Genomic DNA, 17077 nt, shown 5'->3' with positions numbered 1-17077 from the left:
GGAAAATGAAATGTGAAGAGTCGGTGGAGGAAGTGGTTGGTGATTTTTTATTGTAGGAAGGTAAGCTACATGTAAAATAGACTGAAGGTGTTGGTCCACAAAAGCAGAGATTCTCTCTGTGGGGGTACAGTAATGGGCCGCAATGGGACATCCTAGGTGGTTGGGTTTATGCACTTTAGGAAGCATGTAGAAGATAGAAGTGAAGGGTGTGGTGGGGGTGATGGGAGAGATACACTCAGGGAGAGGTTCTGAGAAGGACCTTAGGATTTGAGGAGGGTCTGGAGATCTTGCTGTTTTTCTGGAATGGGATCACTGTGACAGGGTTTGTAGATGACATATCTTATGGCCGGCAGAGTCCATCCACCAGGTAATCCCTGCAACTCATAGGCAAATATATGATTCCTAAAGTCCATAAACCCAATCAACAAGGATACCCCATTGTGGGCAGTTACGTGCACCAACAGAGAGGAACTCTGCTCTCATGGACCAACATCTTCACCTATTACTCTTAACCCACTTTCCTATATAAAAGACATCAAGCAATTCCTCCACCAACTATCCACAGTTCCTACTCCTGTACCATTAGGCACACTGCTCATAACTGTCTCTGACACCTCCCTCTGCACTAACATCACCAGAACCCATGAACTTGCTGCCATTGAACACAACATTTCCTAATGGGCAACTTACTCCAAAGCTACAACATCCTTTGTAGCCACCATGACCAACTATATTCTCACCCGCAATTACTTCTTTTTTGAAGACATAACCTGCAAACACATTCATGGTACAGCAATGGTCACTCATGTGGCACCATCCTATGCCAGCCTATTCATGGGCCATCTAGAGGAAACCTTCCTAACCATCCAGAATCCCAAACCCGTAACCTGGTTCAGACTTATTAATGACATCTATGTGATCTGGACTGAGAGTGAGGACATCCTTCAGAACCTCAACACCTACCTCATTTGCTTCACTCGATCCTCCTCAAACTAAAAGCCACCTTCCTTGATGTTGACATCCACTTCAAGGATTGTTACATCAGAACCTCTGTCCACAATAAATCTACCAACCACCAACAATACTGATACCAATTCCATACCAATAAGACTCTTCTACACTGTCTAACCACTCATGGTCATCACATCCATAGTGATGAGGAGTCCCTCTCCAAATATACCAAGGGTCCCTTTGAGGCCATCACAGTTCGAAATCACTCTCCCAATCCTGCTCGGAAACAAATCTGCTGTGCCTTGTCTCTCTAGTCACCTACTGCCTCCCACATACCCACTGACTGATCACAAAGGAGCATTCCTCTCGTGACCCACTATCATCCAGGACTGGAGAAGCTGAATCACATCCCCCGTTGGGTTCTGAATACCTCTTGTTGTGCCCTGAAATGAGGAATATCCTACCCACTATCCTTCCCACCCCTCCCACAGTAGTATTCTGCAACCCACCCATCTACAAACTAAGTTGCAGCCACTGTGCTACTTTCTATGTGGGTATGGCAACAAACAAGACGCTTGTCTGCATGAATGGACACCACCATACTGTGGCTAAGGAACAGCTGGGCCACCCAGTTGCTGAACGTACTGCCCAATGCTATATGCTTCACATCAGTGAATGCTTCATAGCCTGTGCCATCTGGATTCTTCCTACCAACACCAGCTTTTCTGAAATGTGCAGGTCAGAACTCTACCTACAACATATCCTTCATTCACACATCCTGTCTGGCCTCAATCTGCTGTCCATGACCTCAACTTGCCTATCACCTTCCCTCCTCCCACTCCAAAACTGCACACCCCTTGTATTCTGCCAATGGACTTAGTCTTTTCCCTTTTCTACATCTCTCCACTTCCCTCTCGCTTTTCCACCTAAAACAAACTCCATCTGAACACACCTCAGATGGGCCAATGGCACCAATGAACCGCCTTGTCATATTCAACTAATAAGCATCACTGGATGTGAATATGGAGGGGCATATGGTGAGCACACTGCACCCAGCCATTGTCAGTGATCAGAGCTACTACTTCTTAACCTTCTTAACCAAGTAGCTCCGCAATTGGCCTACTAAGTTCTGAGTGCACCCTGCTTGCCAACAGTGCTCAACAGACACAAACAGTCACTCATCCAAGTGCTGCTCAAGCTAGACAATGCTTCACTTTCATGATCTGATGGGGACCAGTGTTGCCACTACAGCAAGGCTGTTACCACCTAAAATAAAACAAAACTAATCTAGATATCAGTCCTGCCTAAGCGTAACTACTGTGATGCCATTCAAGATGACACAAATAATGACAAGTTCTGAAAACTCAAGCAAGTCATGACTGCTTCAGTAAGATATGTGTGTGACATTCAGTTTTGTAATCATGGCAGTTCTTCTTGCACTCTGCTCTGTTTACTATATTAGTGCCTTAATCGCTGGGGTTTTGAATATTTGTCCTCACATATCAAATCTACATCTATGCCCATATACTGCAGACTATTCCCATTATAATATGTATTAGGGTTCCTTCCTGTTCCATTCACATACAGAGCACAGGCAACTGTTTAAATGCCTTTTTGTATGATGTTATTAGTCTAATCTTGCATTCATTGTCCTTATGAGAGCAGTAATTGTGATACTTTGGTATCTTCATAGCCTGTTCACTTGATACTGATTCATGAAACTTTGTAAATAGGCTTCTGCAGAGTAGCTGGTTTCTATCTTTAAGCATCTACCAAGTCATGTTTTCAGCATTTCCAGGACATTATCCTGGGAGTTGAACTAACTTATGACCATTCATGCACCCTTATTTGTATACATTCAGTACCCCAGTTAGTCTTATTTGCTACGGAGCTCGCACATCTGAGTATTATTCTAATATGGGTTGTATGAGTGTGGTAGACTGACTACATTTTTCCATATTATCCTGATTAACTAAACTTTATCACCTGCTTAACCTTGGATTGAACCTATCCAATTATTCCATTTCATATTCCCACATGTTATTACAAACCAGGTAGTTGTATGAGTTGACTGATTCAAATTGTGACTCATTAATATTGTAGTTACAGAACACAACTTTTCTGCATTCTTGAAGCACACAGTTTTATGTTTCTGAGCATTATAAATGCTATCCATGCTCCCCTAACTTTTTTGTGTTTTTTTTTTCATCTTATTTCGTACCCTTAACTTATTTTTCATTCTTTCCTGGACCAGTCAACTTCTTCTCAAGATTTAATTACTTCTGCACAGCCACCATGCAAGGCTGTATGTTGTTACTCACATTCAATAGGAACATAATGAAGAAATTTTTAATATAATGGTAAGGAAGCTGACACTATTGAAAAATCATATATTCATGACTGTATCCATAATAATAATTATTATTATTATTCTTATTTTCTACTCATTTTTACATATTACTGATATATAGATAAAGATTTGAATAAGTTTTCACTAAGATAACTATGTCCCATGAGTATCTGACAAACTATTGCGCAGTTTTTCACTACAACTGCTTTCCGAAATTACCGACAGGGGGGAAGCTGCAGTTTTATGTCCAGTAAGCTTCACACAATCCATTTTGGGATAATTCCAGTCTCTGATATTACCACAGGGATGATGTGTACTGATATTTGTTTCCACTTGGTTTTTACTTCAGCTGCCAGATTTCTGTATTTTGTCATCTTCTCATTGTAGGTGGTTGGCACTGCGTACACCATAATGTGTGTGAGAAAAGTAACTTGCTCTGCTTAGTTGAGCACTTTTGTGTCAAGTTGGTTACATGGAACATTTTATTGGTAATTATGCCACAGTTCCAGTAAATTTTGAATTTTTCTTTGCCTACAGTGATGATATTAATGTCACAACTTTTGGTCGACTATTTTGGTGACCTCATCCACCTTTACAAATATTCTGTGGGTGCCAGGGTTTTACATCCAGATGTACTGGGTGATATGGTCTCATTTTGATCATCAAACTTCCTGTAGCTTATCATCTATTCCTTACTCCTTCAGGATATACGTCTGGTAGTGCCTTGTTCCAAAGACCTGATGTATTGCTGTCAGAAATCCATCAGTTCCTGTAAGTGAAACTGTGCACATCAACCAGTAGCTTGATGCTTGCAAATTTACATGATCCTGGCTGACATGGTTTGCATGTTTCCCAGGTAATTATTTTCTGATCCAGCCTATTGTTCATGTCTTAAACCAAGGCACTGTTATGGATGTAATGCCAGATTGAGTGGAGTGTAATTAGTGTCTGCAGTTGTTACTGCTTTGTGGATTAATAAGTTGTTGCTGCTTAAAATTCCAAAGTTACTATTTGTGCAGCTGCTCCATTTTTGTTAGCTTCTGCCCTGTTTTTCATGAGGAACCAGCCTTTCAATAGCTAATTTAGGATGATGGTTGCTAAACTTCATGAAAATTCCCTTTGTTTTCTTCTAATTTTCTTCTGTATCATTTTTGTCCAGTTAATGAGGCTAAGCATTTAAGTCAGCACTGAAACAGCATATGTATTAACGTCACTGAAGATGTTTTTGTTTTCATTTAGTTTTGTGTATCACTTGTCTTCCTCATTGCTTTAATTACATTCCTGTGACTCATATAAAACCCAGTAGCTAGGATCTTGCCTTCATGATCATTCCCTGCATTTTTCCAGGTCAAATGACGTACTTGTGTTTCTAGAAGAGCTTTTTAAGTCATCTATTTTTCTCTTGTGAAATGTAGTTGGTCATCCATGTACATCAAAAGATTTAACAACAAATAATAATAATAATTTTTTATTATTTATTTATTTACATAGTTTACACCCACAATGGAGCACTAAAATCAAACATAATACAACAGAGTCTACAATTATTTAGTTTAAGTCTTAGCAGTGAGCAATTTCTTCGTTTCCCAAAATTTCTTCAGTTGCTGTGATCTGGCCGCTCGTTCTTCTGCAGGTATGACACACTTCTTCCATTCTGATGGTTTGAATGTCAGCCGTGTGTATTTGTTCTTCAGAAGCAGTTTCTCTTCTCTGTGTTGAATTTTGTGTGTGGTGATGTTCAATTCATCCAGATCACTTTGTACTTCTTTTAACCAGATGTTTTTGGTTTTACTGTCCCAGAAGCAGTCAAAAAGTTGCTTCAGGATTCTAGTATTTGTTAGGCAAGATATGTGGCCAAAAAATGCAATCCTTCTTTTCCGCATTGTGTCAATAATGGATCCACTTCCTTTATACACTACTGAATTGGGCAAAAGTCTCCACTGCTCATTAACTTGATGTTTTTTACTGATAATTGTTCAGAATATTCTTCTATCAACTTTCTGCAATTTGTGAGTTGTTGCTTGAGTATTTAGTGTGAATAGTGTTTCACTTGCATACATTGCTTTCAGTTTAATGATGTAGGAGTAATGTCGAAATTTAGCATTTATTGACAGTGATCATTTTTTGTAGGTTGGCCATGTGGTTCTCTGCACTCACTATAGTTTTAATGTTCTACTATCTATTGATGCTCTTTCATTAGCATTCCAGGTAATAATCTCACTAAGATATTTAAAGTTTTTTACTACTTTAATTTTTTAATCATTATGGGATGTGTCAACTAGGAAGCTGGGCATCATTTCTGTTTTCTCAAACGAAATTTGCAATCAATACTTTGCCGCTAATTGTTCTAGTTGTTCTATCTTAACCTTTGCTTCATCAATATTTTTTGCTAACAGCACCAAATCATCTGCAAATGCAAGGCAGTTAAGTCGAACATTTCTTCCAATCTGTTTCAGTGTGCTTCTTATGGTCTCTCTCATCCAGTTATTGCACACAGATCAAAATACTATCTCATTTGATTTACTAAGTTTGTCCTCCAGTGTGACAATTATACCACCTTTATCCTCAGCTAATTTATCTTTCAATACAAGTTTCTGTTCACAAATAAACAAACTGATCATACATATCTTCAGGAGACACTTCTCCCAGTATAGTTGACAGATACACAGAAAAAAAGAAAAAGAAAACTGAAGGGGCTATCCTAACTTTTGGAACTGCCTTTTCAGTGGAGAAAAGAGGGAATAGTTGGGGGAGGTTTAAAATGGAACAGGGAAATCATGAAATTTGACCAATATTTTTGCCTAACAACACTGCTTACATACGGCTATTTTGCAAGATTTTGTTTACACTCTAATGTGTGTGTGAACCCATGACTTTTCGAAATAAATCAATGATTTTTTTGAATTCTGACACATTTTCTTGTAAAAATTTAATGTAATGTAAAGCCCCTCTATGCAACTGTAACTTATTCCATGTTGTTGTTGTTGTGGTCTTCAGTCCTGAGACTGGTTTGATGCAGCTCTCCATGAACTTATTCCATATACTAACATATAATGATAATTTGAACTATAGGGAGAAAAGTGCACCCCTCCTCATGCCTTTCCCATATAATACAGAGAGATGCCAATCATGATCCTCGTAATCTACAGCACATTATTTCTAATCTACAACACACTTACAAAGTACACTGCCCAACTTCATTTTTTCCTGTGTAACTGACCTATTACTAAATACGGTCTTCATAAACATACATCTGTACCAACTACACCGTTAGCATCTAAAGCCTTCTCTTCTGTTCCTTTTTTATTTTTGCTGCAGGTGATGAAGCCTTTGATTTTGAAACATCTGTGTCTCTTAAATAATTTTGTCTCTTCATCTTTGATCATGCTGGCTACTAACAGGACTTTGTTTATTTATTACTACTGTATTTTAAACTTCTGTTCCATGTACCTCCTCAAATTCATACTTTCCAAAGGGAGAAAAAAGAAATATGAAAAGAGAATATGTTCTGACTTTCATCAGAATAAGATGTTATCAACACACAAAATAACAATTTCAGATGTCAATTCACATTTTTAAAGGAATTCTGAATTTGTAATGGAATTTTAATTACAATGTTACAGCTATGGGGACTTATACGACAAGGCTATAAATGTCGAGACTGTGGAATTAATGCACATAAGCACTGTAAAGATCTTGTCGTAATGGAATGCCGCATAAAATATCCTTGCTTGCAAGTTAAGTACTTTTATGTTTACACTTGTCATTGTTAAATGCAAACAGTGTTGACAATTTTAATAATTTTGGAATGCTAAAGTTCAAAGACAGTTTCTTTATACAGGTGAAGTTAGCTCACATGCTGCTACTTCGAGGAGGATATTTCGGCGCAAGAAAAAGTCTAGTGCTTCAGAATCTGAGTCATCCCCTCCAAGTCCTAAATGTTCAGTGTCATCTTCCATGACAGGTGACCATGAATCTAGTCAAGACTGTGGTACAGGAATGGTATGCTCAGAGCTTGGAGGGGGTTCTCTTCCACCAAGCCCAAAGCCAGCTGTTATGTGGACAGGACCACGGCGCAAAATTAGTGATTCCCTCTTAGTACCTTCACACAGTCGTAGCAGTGCCAGACTCAGGACTCAAAACAGCTGCCCAGAGAGTAGTTGTGCACATTGCTACAAACCTCTGGACAGCATGCCCAACCACTCTTCACAACATCACCCCACTACAGGACATCATACTTCACCTGTTCACCAAGCTTCAGTAACAAGCCTCAAGAACTGCTGTCATAGTGAACAGTTAAATGAGGTCAATCAAAAACTTGCTGCTGCTGAGGAGGTATTATATGTGTGGTAAATGTTGTGTTTTATGTTTTTATTATACTTTGCAACTTCAGATTGCGTGCATCAAACTATTATGTTTTTATAATTCTGACTTATTAGTTTCTCAAAATAACACATTTGTACTTAAATATATTTTGAGAGTCTCCATAATGTTGCTTTATATATGCTGACCACAGCCAGATTTGGTAAAGAAAACATTTTCATTTAATATTCCCTTATGCTTTCTTTCCATCTGCAGAGATTAATGTTTACCTGTTTGATTATTTTAAACATTTTGAATTAAACATTTTCTTGTTTTCTTGCTTATTATACTAATGAATAGATGGTCTCAATGCCAGTAGAGTGCATGGCTGCTGTGTGCAATTACATATGAAATAACTGAATTTAACGTGGAGTTAACTGGAGACAAAAAGAGAATATCTGCATAATATGTAATAATAGATAAACCAAATACACAGATTTCTTCTTATTATTATTATTATTGCAGCTCATATTAGTACTTATATATGACATAGAGAATGAGGAAAGAAAGGGAAGAGATGGGTGGAAATATGTGACTTTCAACCACACGGGGCAATGTGGTAATGCAATGGCAAAAGTTGAAAATTTGTGCAACACCAGGCCTCACATCTGGACTTACCATTTCTCATGAATGGTTGCGTTAACTGTTTTGGCCATTCAGACATGTTCCCTGATCAACTCAAATTTCTAACTTATTGCACACTGCAATAAGCATCCCTTGTCCATTAAACCCCTACTCACAAATTACTGATTCTTGTAGGCTTTCAGATGATATTATTGCATTCAAACTGAAACATACCTCAAGGAGCCATCACACTCTTACAGAAATTTATATATTTCGGCAGTGTCTGTTCTGTCAAATATGTCCGACAGAACAGACACCATTCAAATACACAAATTTCTATTACTACTATTTTTAAAAATGTCCACTTAAGTAGTTCCAGATTAAAGTTGGCTAAGAATTAGTAACATACACAATGATGTGGAAGCCAGCTACAATGTAAAAATACTAGTTGAATGACAATGAAACAACACTCACAGGAAACTGTCTGTGTCTTATTGCCAATCGACATAGTCATTTTTAATGTTGAGATACCAATAGCACATGCAGCTTTTCAGTGTTGACCCAAATGGCAACTAACCACTTACTTTCTATGCGAAGAAACTGTATGCTGACATTTTTTGTCTTTTGTGAGACAAATATACACACAATATTGGGTAAGGAAAATGTATCTGAAATACTTATTGCAACATGGTCATCGTGCGAATATTATTGAGTGGTTCTCGTCACCATCCTTTTTCATCATATTTTCAATTTTTTCCAATTCTATATTCAGATGGAACATGGGGAGAATGATAGCTTACATGGCCCTGTAATAGCTGCAGGTAATCTAGTCTGGTCTTCACAGTTGCTGCAGGAGCAGTATGTTGAAAGAATTAAGAATGTTTCTTCCCCAAAAATTGATTGTTGGAGTTTTATAAGTAGGTTTCTACACTACTGGTCATTAAAATTGCTACACCATGAAGATTATGTGCTACGAATGCGAAATTTAACTGACAGGAAGAAGATGCTGTGATATGCAAATGATTAGCTTTACAGAGCATTCACACAAGGTTCGCGCCAGTGGCGACACCTACAATGTGCTGACATGAGGAAAGTTTCCAACTGATTTCTCATACACAAACAGCAGTTGACCAGTGTTTCCTGGTTAAACGTTGTTGTGATGCCTCGTGTAAGGAGGAGAAATGTGTACCATAACATTTCCGACTTTGATAAAGGTCGGATTGTAGCCTATCATGATTGCGGTTTATTGTATCGCAACATTGCTGCTCGCGTTGGTCGAGATCCAATGACTGTTAGCAGAATATGGAATAAGTGGGTTCAGGAGGGTAATACGGAACGCCGTAATGGATCCCAATGGCCTCGTATCACTAGCAGTCGAGATGACAGGCATCTTATCCGCATGGCTGTAACTGATTGTGCAGCCACGTCTCGATCCCTGAGTCAACAGATGGGGACGTTTGCAAGACAACAACCATCTGCACAAACAGTTCGACGAAATTTGCAGCAGTATGGACTATCGGCTCGGAGACCATGTCTGTTACCCTTGACGCTGCATCACAGACAGGAGCGCCTGCGATGGTGTACTCAACGTCGAACCTGGGTGCGCGAATGGCAAAATGTCATTTTTTCGGATGAATCCAGGTTCTGTTTACAGCATCGTGATGGTCGCATCCGTGTTTGGCGACATCGTGGTGAACGCACATTGGAAGCGTGTATTCGTCATCTCCGTACTGGCGTATCACCCGGTGTGATGGTATGGGGTGCCATTGGTTACACGTCTTGGTCACCTCTTGTTTGCATTGACGGCACTTTGAACAGTGGACAATACATTTCAGATGTGTTATGACCCGAGGCTCTACCCTTCATTCGATGCCTGCGAAACTCTACATTTCAGCAGGATAATGCATGACCGCATGTTGCAGGTCCTGTACGGGCCTTTCGGGATACAGAAAATGTTCAACTGCTGCCCTGGCTAGTACATTCTCCAGATCTCTCACCAACTGAAAATGTGGTCAATGGTGGCCAAGCAACTGGCTCATCACAACACGCCAGTCACTACTCTTGATGAACTGTGGTATCGTGTTGAAGCTGCATGGGCAGCTGTACCTGTACACGACATCCAAGCTCTGTTTGACTCAATGCCCAGGCATATCAAGGCCGTTATTATGGCCAGAAGTGGTTGTTCTGGGTATTGATTTCTCAGAATCTATGCACCCAAAATGTGTGAAAATGTAATCACATGTCAGTTCTAGTGTAATATATTTGTCCAATGAATACCCGTTTATCATCTGCATTTCTTCTTGGTGTAGCAATTTTAATGGACAGTAGTGTATTGTATATATTTATACTAGTTATTAGGAATGAAAATGAAAGATGAACTGTGTTTGTAGTGCAATAATGAAAAAAATTTCATTCTCACATATTCATGAAAATGCCTTTGAAGTTATGAAACAGTTGAACAAAGAAATATGCATAATGTACAAATGTAAAAGACATTACCCAAATTAAGAAACATAGTATGCAAAACACAAATTCTCTGTAATGTTTATTTAATTCAGAAATTGAACATGAATACTATATCTAGTATGCTTGGTGCAACTGCTTCATATGTCTACAATACGATTTTGTAAATGTCTCTGTGGCATCGACTCTTCATAGCAGTATAGATTACAGCCATTTGCACTTTGCAGTTGAAAGTTGTCAAAAGCACTACCAGGTGCCAGGGATTTCTCAAGCTGACTTGACTATAGGAGCATCTTAGTAATAAAGAATAAATGTATTAAAACTTCATACAGGATGTGGCATTTTTTCATGCATCTCAGTGTTCATAAAGTCATATCTCTTGAATTATAGCCCACAGAATCATATTTGCAGAGGTACATTCAAAAGCATTTGTGGATACTGTCTGTGAAATACATTGCAAATAGATTTAGTAGCAATGGAGTAATAAATTCAAGCATCATGTATGATACGCTCTAAGCCCAATACTTGCTCATAATAGTGCTGTGGAAGCTTTTCCATTCCAGCTCCCCAATATATTTTTACTGCTATTAGTTTTCTTCTTCTTCTCCTTTATTCTTTTCCCCACAATGCTCTGCCAATTGAGACTTTCTGTATTTCGGTAAAACTCTTTTGTTATTTCAACAAAACCTTTTGCCATTCACACTGCACTCCTAATGTTCCATGTTAGTTCACTCTGCTCAAGACCCCACACACACTTGCAATATTCCAATATTGGTCAATCAAGTGTCTTAAAAGTAATCGTTTCACAAATCAACCATAGTGTCCCAGTATGCTGCCAATCCAGTAATGCAATGAAGTATGACATTTGCTTTATCCCCGGGAGAACTCATGTGATCTTGTCTGGCCAAAATTTGTGTGTTTCATCAATATTTGAGAACAAAAAGCTGAGGGTTTAGAAACATGACATCCAGAAGTCCAAAATTTCTGATAAATTGTAGAAGTGGTTAATGAGACATGCTTCTTTTTTGTTTTTGAGTATTTCAGGTTTTCCAATTTCCAGCCTTATTTCTACTGGCAATGACTTTTGCACCAGAGTAGAAAACTCCATTCTGAACCCTAGTTATTGCTGCTGTTGTGGTCTTCAGTCCGAAGACTGGTTTGATGCAACTCTGCATGGTATTCTATCCTGTGCAAATCTCTTCATCTCCAAATACACTCCTGGAAATGGAAAAAAGAACACATTGACACCGGTGTGTCAGACCCACCATACTTGCTCCGGACACTGCGAGAGGGCTGTACAAGCAATGATCACACGCACGGCACAGCGGACACACCAGGAACCGTGGTGTTGGCCGTCGAATGGCGCTAGCTGCGCAGCATTTGTGCACCGCCGCCGTCAGTGTCAGCCAGTTTGCCGTGGCATACGGAGCTCCATCGCAGTCTTTAACACTGGTAGCATGCCGCGACAGCGTGGACGTGAACCGTATGTGCAGTTGACGGACTTTGAGCGAGGGCGTATAGTGGGCATGCGGGAGGCCGGGTGGACGTACCGCCGAATTGCTCAACACGTGGGGCATGAGGTCTCCACAGTACATCGATGTTGTCGCCAGTGGTCGGCGGAAGGTGCACGTGCCCGTCGACCTGGGACCGGACCGCAGCGACGCACGGATGCACGCCAAGACCGTAGGATCCTACGCAGTGCCGTAGGGGACCGCACCGCCACTTCCCAGCAAATTAGGGACACTGTTGCTCCTGGGGTATCGGCGAGGACCATTCGCAACCGTCTCCATGAAGCTGGGCTACGGTCCCGCACACCGTTAGGCCGTCTTCCGCTCACGCCCCAACATCGTGCAGCCCGCCTCCAGTGGTGTCGCGACAGGCGTGAATGGAGCGACGAATGGAGACGTGTCGTCTTCAGCGATGAGAGTCGCTTCTGCCTTGGTGCCAATGATGGTCGTATGCGTGTTTGGCGCCGTGCAGGTGAGCGCCACATTCAGGACTGCATACGACCGAGGCACACAGGGCCAACACCCGGCATCATGGTGTGGGGAGCGATCTCCTACACTGGCTGTACACCACTGGTGATCGTCGAGGGGACACTGAATAGTGCACGGTACATCCAAACCATCATCGAACCCATTGTTCTACCATTCCTAGACCGGCAAGGGAACTTGCTGTTCCAACAGGACAATGCACGTCCGCATGTATGCCGTGCCACCCAACGTGCTCTAGAAGGTGTAAGTCAACTACCCTGGCCAGCAAGATCTCCGGATCTGTCCCCCATTGAGCATGTTTGGGACTGGATGAAGTGTCGTCTCACGCGGTCTGCACGTCCAGCACGAACGCTGGTCCAACTGAGGCGCCAGGTGGAAATGGCATGGCAAGCCGTTCCACAGGACTACATCCAGCATCTCTACGATCATCTCCAAGGGAGAATAGCAGCCTGCATTGCTGCAAAAGGTGGATATACACTGTACTAGTGCCGACATTGTGCATGCTCTGTTGCCTGTGTCTATGTGCCTGTGGTTCTGTCAGTGTGATCATGTGATGTATCTGACCCCAGGAATGTGTCAATAAAGTTTCCCCTTCCTGGGACAATGAATTCACGGTGTTCTTATTTCAATTTCCAGGAGTGTAATTACCTCAACCCCACAGCAGCTCTACATGCAGATACAAATAGCCCCGGAAGGCCGCCAAGTGCGAGCCACAGCGCCTCCGACAATGCTCCACATTGCTACACACTCTGTCAAAGGACAGCACTGCCTGCAGAAAGCACTTCTAGATCCTTTTCAACCTGCTTTTTGTATTCATATCATGGTGTCCCTCTACAATTTTTACTCCCCCAGACTTCCCTCCAGTACTAAATTGGTTAGCTGTTGATGTCTCAGAATGAGTCCTATCAACCAATACCATCTTTTAGTCAAGTTGTGTCACTAATTTCGTTTCTTATGATTTTCTTTCAGTGCCTCATCATTAGTTATGTGATCTACCCATATAATCTTCAGTATTCTTCTGTAACACCACATTTCAAAAGCTTCTACTCTCTTCTTGTCTAAACTATTTATTAGCCAGTTTCACTGCCATACATGCTACATTCCAGACAAATGCACCAAGTGAGATGGTGCACACTGGACCCACATTCGGGAGGTTGATGGTTCAAACCCACATCTGGCCATCCTGAGTTAGGTTTTCCATGATTTCCATAAATTGGTTCAGGTATATGCTGAGATGGTTCACTTGAAAGGGCATGGCTAACTTCCTTCCCCATACTTCCCTAATCCAATTGGACCATTGACCTCACTGTTTGGTCCCTCCTGCAAATCAACCAACCACCCAACTAGAAAAAGTCTTTAGAAAAGAAAGACTTCCTAACATAAAAATGTATATTCAATGTTAACAAATTTCACTTCCTGAGGAATGCATTTCTTGCCCTTGACAGATTACATTTTTTATCCTCTTTACTTTGATCATCATCAGTTTATTTTGCTGCCCACATATCAAAACTCATCTACTGCTTTTAATGTCTCATTTTCTAATCAATTCCCTCAGCACCGCCTGATTTAATTCAACCACATTCCATTAACCTTGTTTTGCTTTTGTTGATTGTTTGTTTTGTTTTAGGATACAAAACCAACTAGGATCATATGTGCACATGTCAAAATTGTGAAACACAAAGGCAAAGAGAGGAGTTTAAAATGACTATATATCAATCCCAACCAACAGAAGGGACATGGAGAAAGCTCTATAAAATATGCCATAAAGAAACAGAGGTCTAGAAGTAAAACATAAATGGTCTTCACTGTACTGCTACAATGAATAAAAAGTAAAATGCGGTCTACAGCCCATGCATCGTTCACTAAAATGGCCGATAACTCAGATGGCAAACCCAAATGGGAATGTAAACAGTTAAAAACAGGACATTCCATTTGGCAGACAGTTAAAAGTTGGACGCAGTGTGCAAAAAGTGGTGGAGGAGCACTACAAAGACAGTGTCGAATACGCAACCTAGTTAAAATGACCTCTTCATGGCAGGAGATCCAAGAGGAGGTACTTCAAGCCACTGGGAGAGGATTAATAACACGGAGCTTATTCCCATGAAGGGGGGACTAGTGGTGATGCCAAAGTGATTCCACTACCTGACAGACAGCAACACAGGGATCATCAGAGGGAATATCAGAGCTAGTGGGCTAAGAGACAAGGACTGCAGCCTTCGCAGCAGCATCAGCAGTGTTGTTTCCTGTCAGACCAACATGAACAGGAACCCACATAAAAATCACAGTGGCTCCATCAAGAGTGTGCAAGTGACAGTTTTCCTGGACCTGTTGCACTAAGGGATGGATGGTTTAAAGTACACAGAGGCTTTGAAGAGCACTAAGAGAGTCTGAACAGATGACACAATTGAAAATACTGTGTCACCAGATTTACTGCATAACATGATATAGGGCAAAGAGCTCTGCTGTAAATATGGAGCAATGTGCTGGAAGCTAATACCAAAAAATGTCAGTGCCAATGTTGAAGGCACACCTGACACCATGGTCAGTCCAAGAGCAATCAGTGTACACAAAGGACCTATTGCGAAGTTCCATGCAAAGGTTGTCAAACTGAAGGCAACAGATTGAGGCTAGAGTAGTGTCCTTAGGAAGCGAATGAAGGCCAAGGTGAACTTGGGCCACCACATGAAGCCAAAGGTGGTGAGGGGTTCACACCCACTGGGAAAGTTACACGGAGTGTGGGGTTAATCTGCCAGAGCAAGAGCTGAAAATGAACTCCAGGAGGTAACAGTAAAAAGGGACGCACTCCATGCTGGTGATCAAAGGAGGAGGCATATGATGGGTTGCCAGATATGGCAGACAAATGGCATGCATATCTGCTGAGGAGAACGTCACGGTGGTACGACAGCAGTAGTTTGGCAGCTTCTGCTTACAGACTCTCAACTGGGCTAGTGTACAAGGCACCAGTGACCAAACGGATGTCATGATGGTGGACAGTATTGAGACAGCATAAGAGGGGCGGATGTATAGATGAATAAACAAAGCACCCATAGTCTAGTTTCGAATGGACAAGAGACTGGTACAATCAGAGGAGGGTGGTTCGCTCTGCACCACAAGAAGTACCATTGAGGACAAATAAGACATTGAGGGACTGCGTACAGTGGGCTGCCAGGTACGACACATAGGAGGACCAAGAAAGTTTCCTATCAAACAGGAACGAATGGCAGAGAAGATGTAAAGGCAGTGGAAGAAACCACTGCACCACCAGAAATTCATACAAACACTTTTGTTGGTGGAAAAACGAAAACCAAAGGTGTTCAAGACATCACTGATGATGTCACCCAATGAGACAGGTCCATGGAGAACTGCAATAGATGGCAAAATTGTCGAAAAAAGGGAACCTGAGATGCCTAGCAGGAGGGTTGATGGTGATAGCAAACATGATGACACTCAGGGCAGAACTCCGAGGCACACCATTTTGCTGGATAAAGGTGTCCAACAAGGCAGAACCCACACATACATTGAAAACTCGGTCTTTTAAAAATTCCTGAAGAAAATGGGGCAGGCAACCACAGAACCCCCACATGTAGAGAGTATGGAGGATACCAATCCTCCAGCAGGTGTCATAGGGTTTCTTCAAATGAAACACACAGCCACAGTCTGGGATTTCTAGAGAGAACCATTCATGACATAGTTGGACAAAGTGACGAGATGGTCAACTGCACAACAGCACGTTCGAAATCCATACTGTGCAGTGGTTAGTAAATTGTGAGACTCGAGCCGCCATACTATCCAGGCATGAATGATACATTCCATCACCTTGCAAACACAGCTGGAAGGAAGATGTTTGTTTGTACCAGGCTTGGGTATGGTTATGACAATGGCTTCACACTGGCATCTGGGAAACATGCTCTCTGCCCAGATAGGGTTGTACGTATTTAGCAGAAAGTGCTTGCCTGTGAGAGAAAGATGCTGCAATTCCTGAATGTGAACAGCATCTGGCCCTGGGGCAGAGGATTGTGATGAAGTGAGAGCATGAGCTAGCTCCCTCACAGTAAAGGTGCATTTGTAGCACTCCTGATTCTGAGAAGAGAAGGGTATTGCCTGAGCCTCCTCTACTCATTTCCAATGGAGGAAGGCAGGGTGATAGCGGGAGGACCTCGAAACTTCCGCAAAATGGAGGCCCAAGGTGTTGGACACAGCAGTAGAGTACATGATGACATTGTTTGCTACTGTCATGCTGGAAACTGGGGAATGGATCTTCGTCCCAGAGAGCTGTCGGAGGTTGGCCCACACAATGGAAGAGGGAGTGGAAGTGTTAAAAAAAATAGTGAATGAAATCCTGCTAGCTTTTTTGCTATCCTAAAAGAATGTGATGACACTGTGCATGCATCTG

At 41.5% G+C, this 17077-nt stretch overlaps 1 protein-coding gene across 5 annotated transcripts in view; it reads left to right on the top strand.

The window, feature by feature from the left end:
* Window positions 1–17077, top strand: part of LOC126259698 (ras guanyl-releasing protein 3-like) — a 439537-nt gene that overhangs the window by 405049 nt on the left and 17411 nt on the right. For 4 of the 5 annotated variants that reach the window (XM_049956665.1, XM_049956666.1, XM_049956664.1 and 1 more), the window contains 2 exons: window positions 6925–7039; window positions 7143–7636. In XM_049956665.1, the coding sequence (XP_049812622.1) occupies window positions 6925–7039; window positions 7143–7636 (609 nt within the window). Of the gene's footprint in view, window positions 1–6924; window positions 7040–7142; window positions 7651–17077 lie in introns of all 5 variants that reach the window. The other variant, XM_049956668.1, reaches the window with a different exon arrangement.

This window comes from Schistocerca nitens, chromosome 5 (genome assembly GCF_023898315.1).
Source record: "Schistocerca nitens isolate TAMUIC-IGC-003100 chromosome 5, iqSchNite1.1, whole genome shotgun sequence".
NCBI lineage: Eukaryota > Metazoa > Arthropoda > Insecta > Orthoptera > Acrididae > Schistocerca > Schistocerca nitens.
Note: the sequence above shows the minus strand (reverse complement) of the source record. Positions and strands in the feature narration are given on the sequence as shown.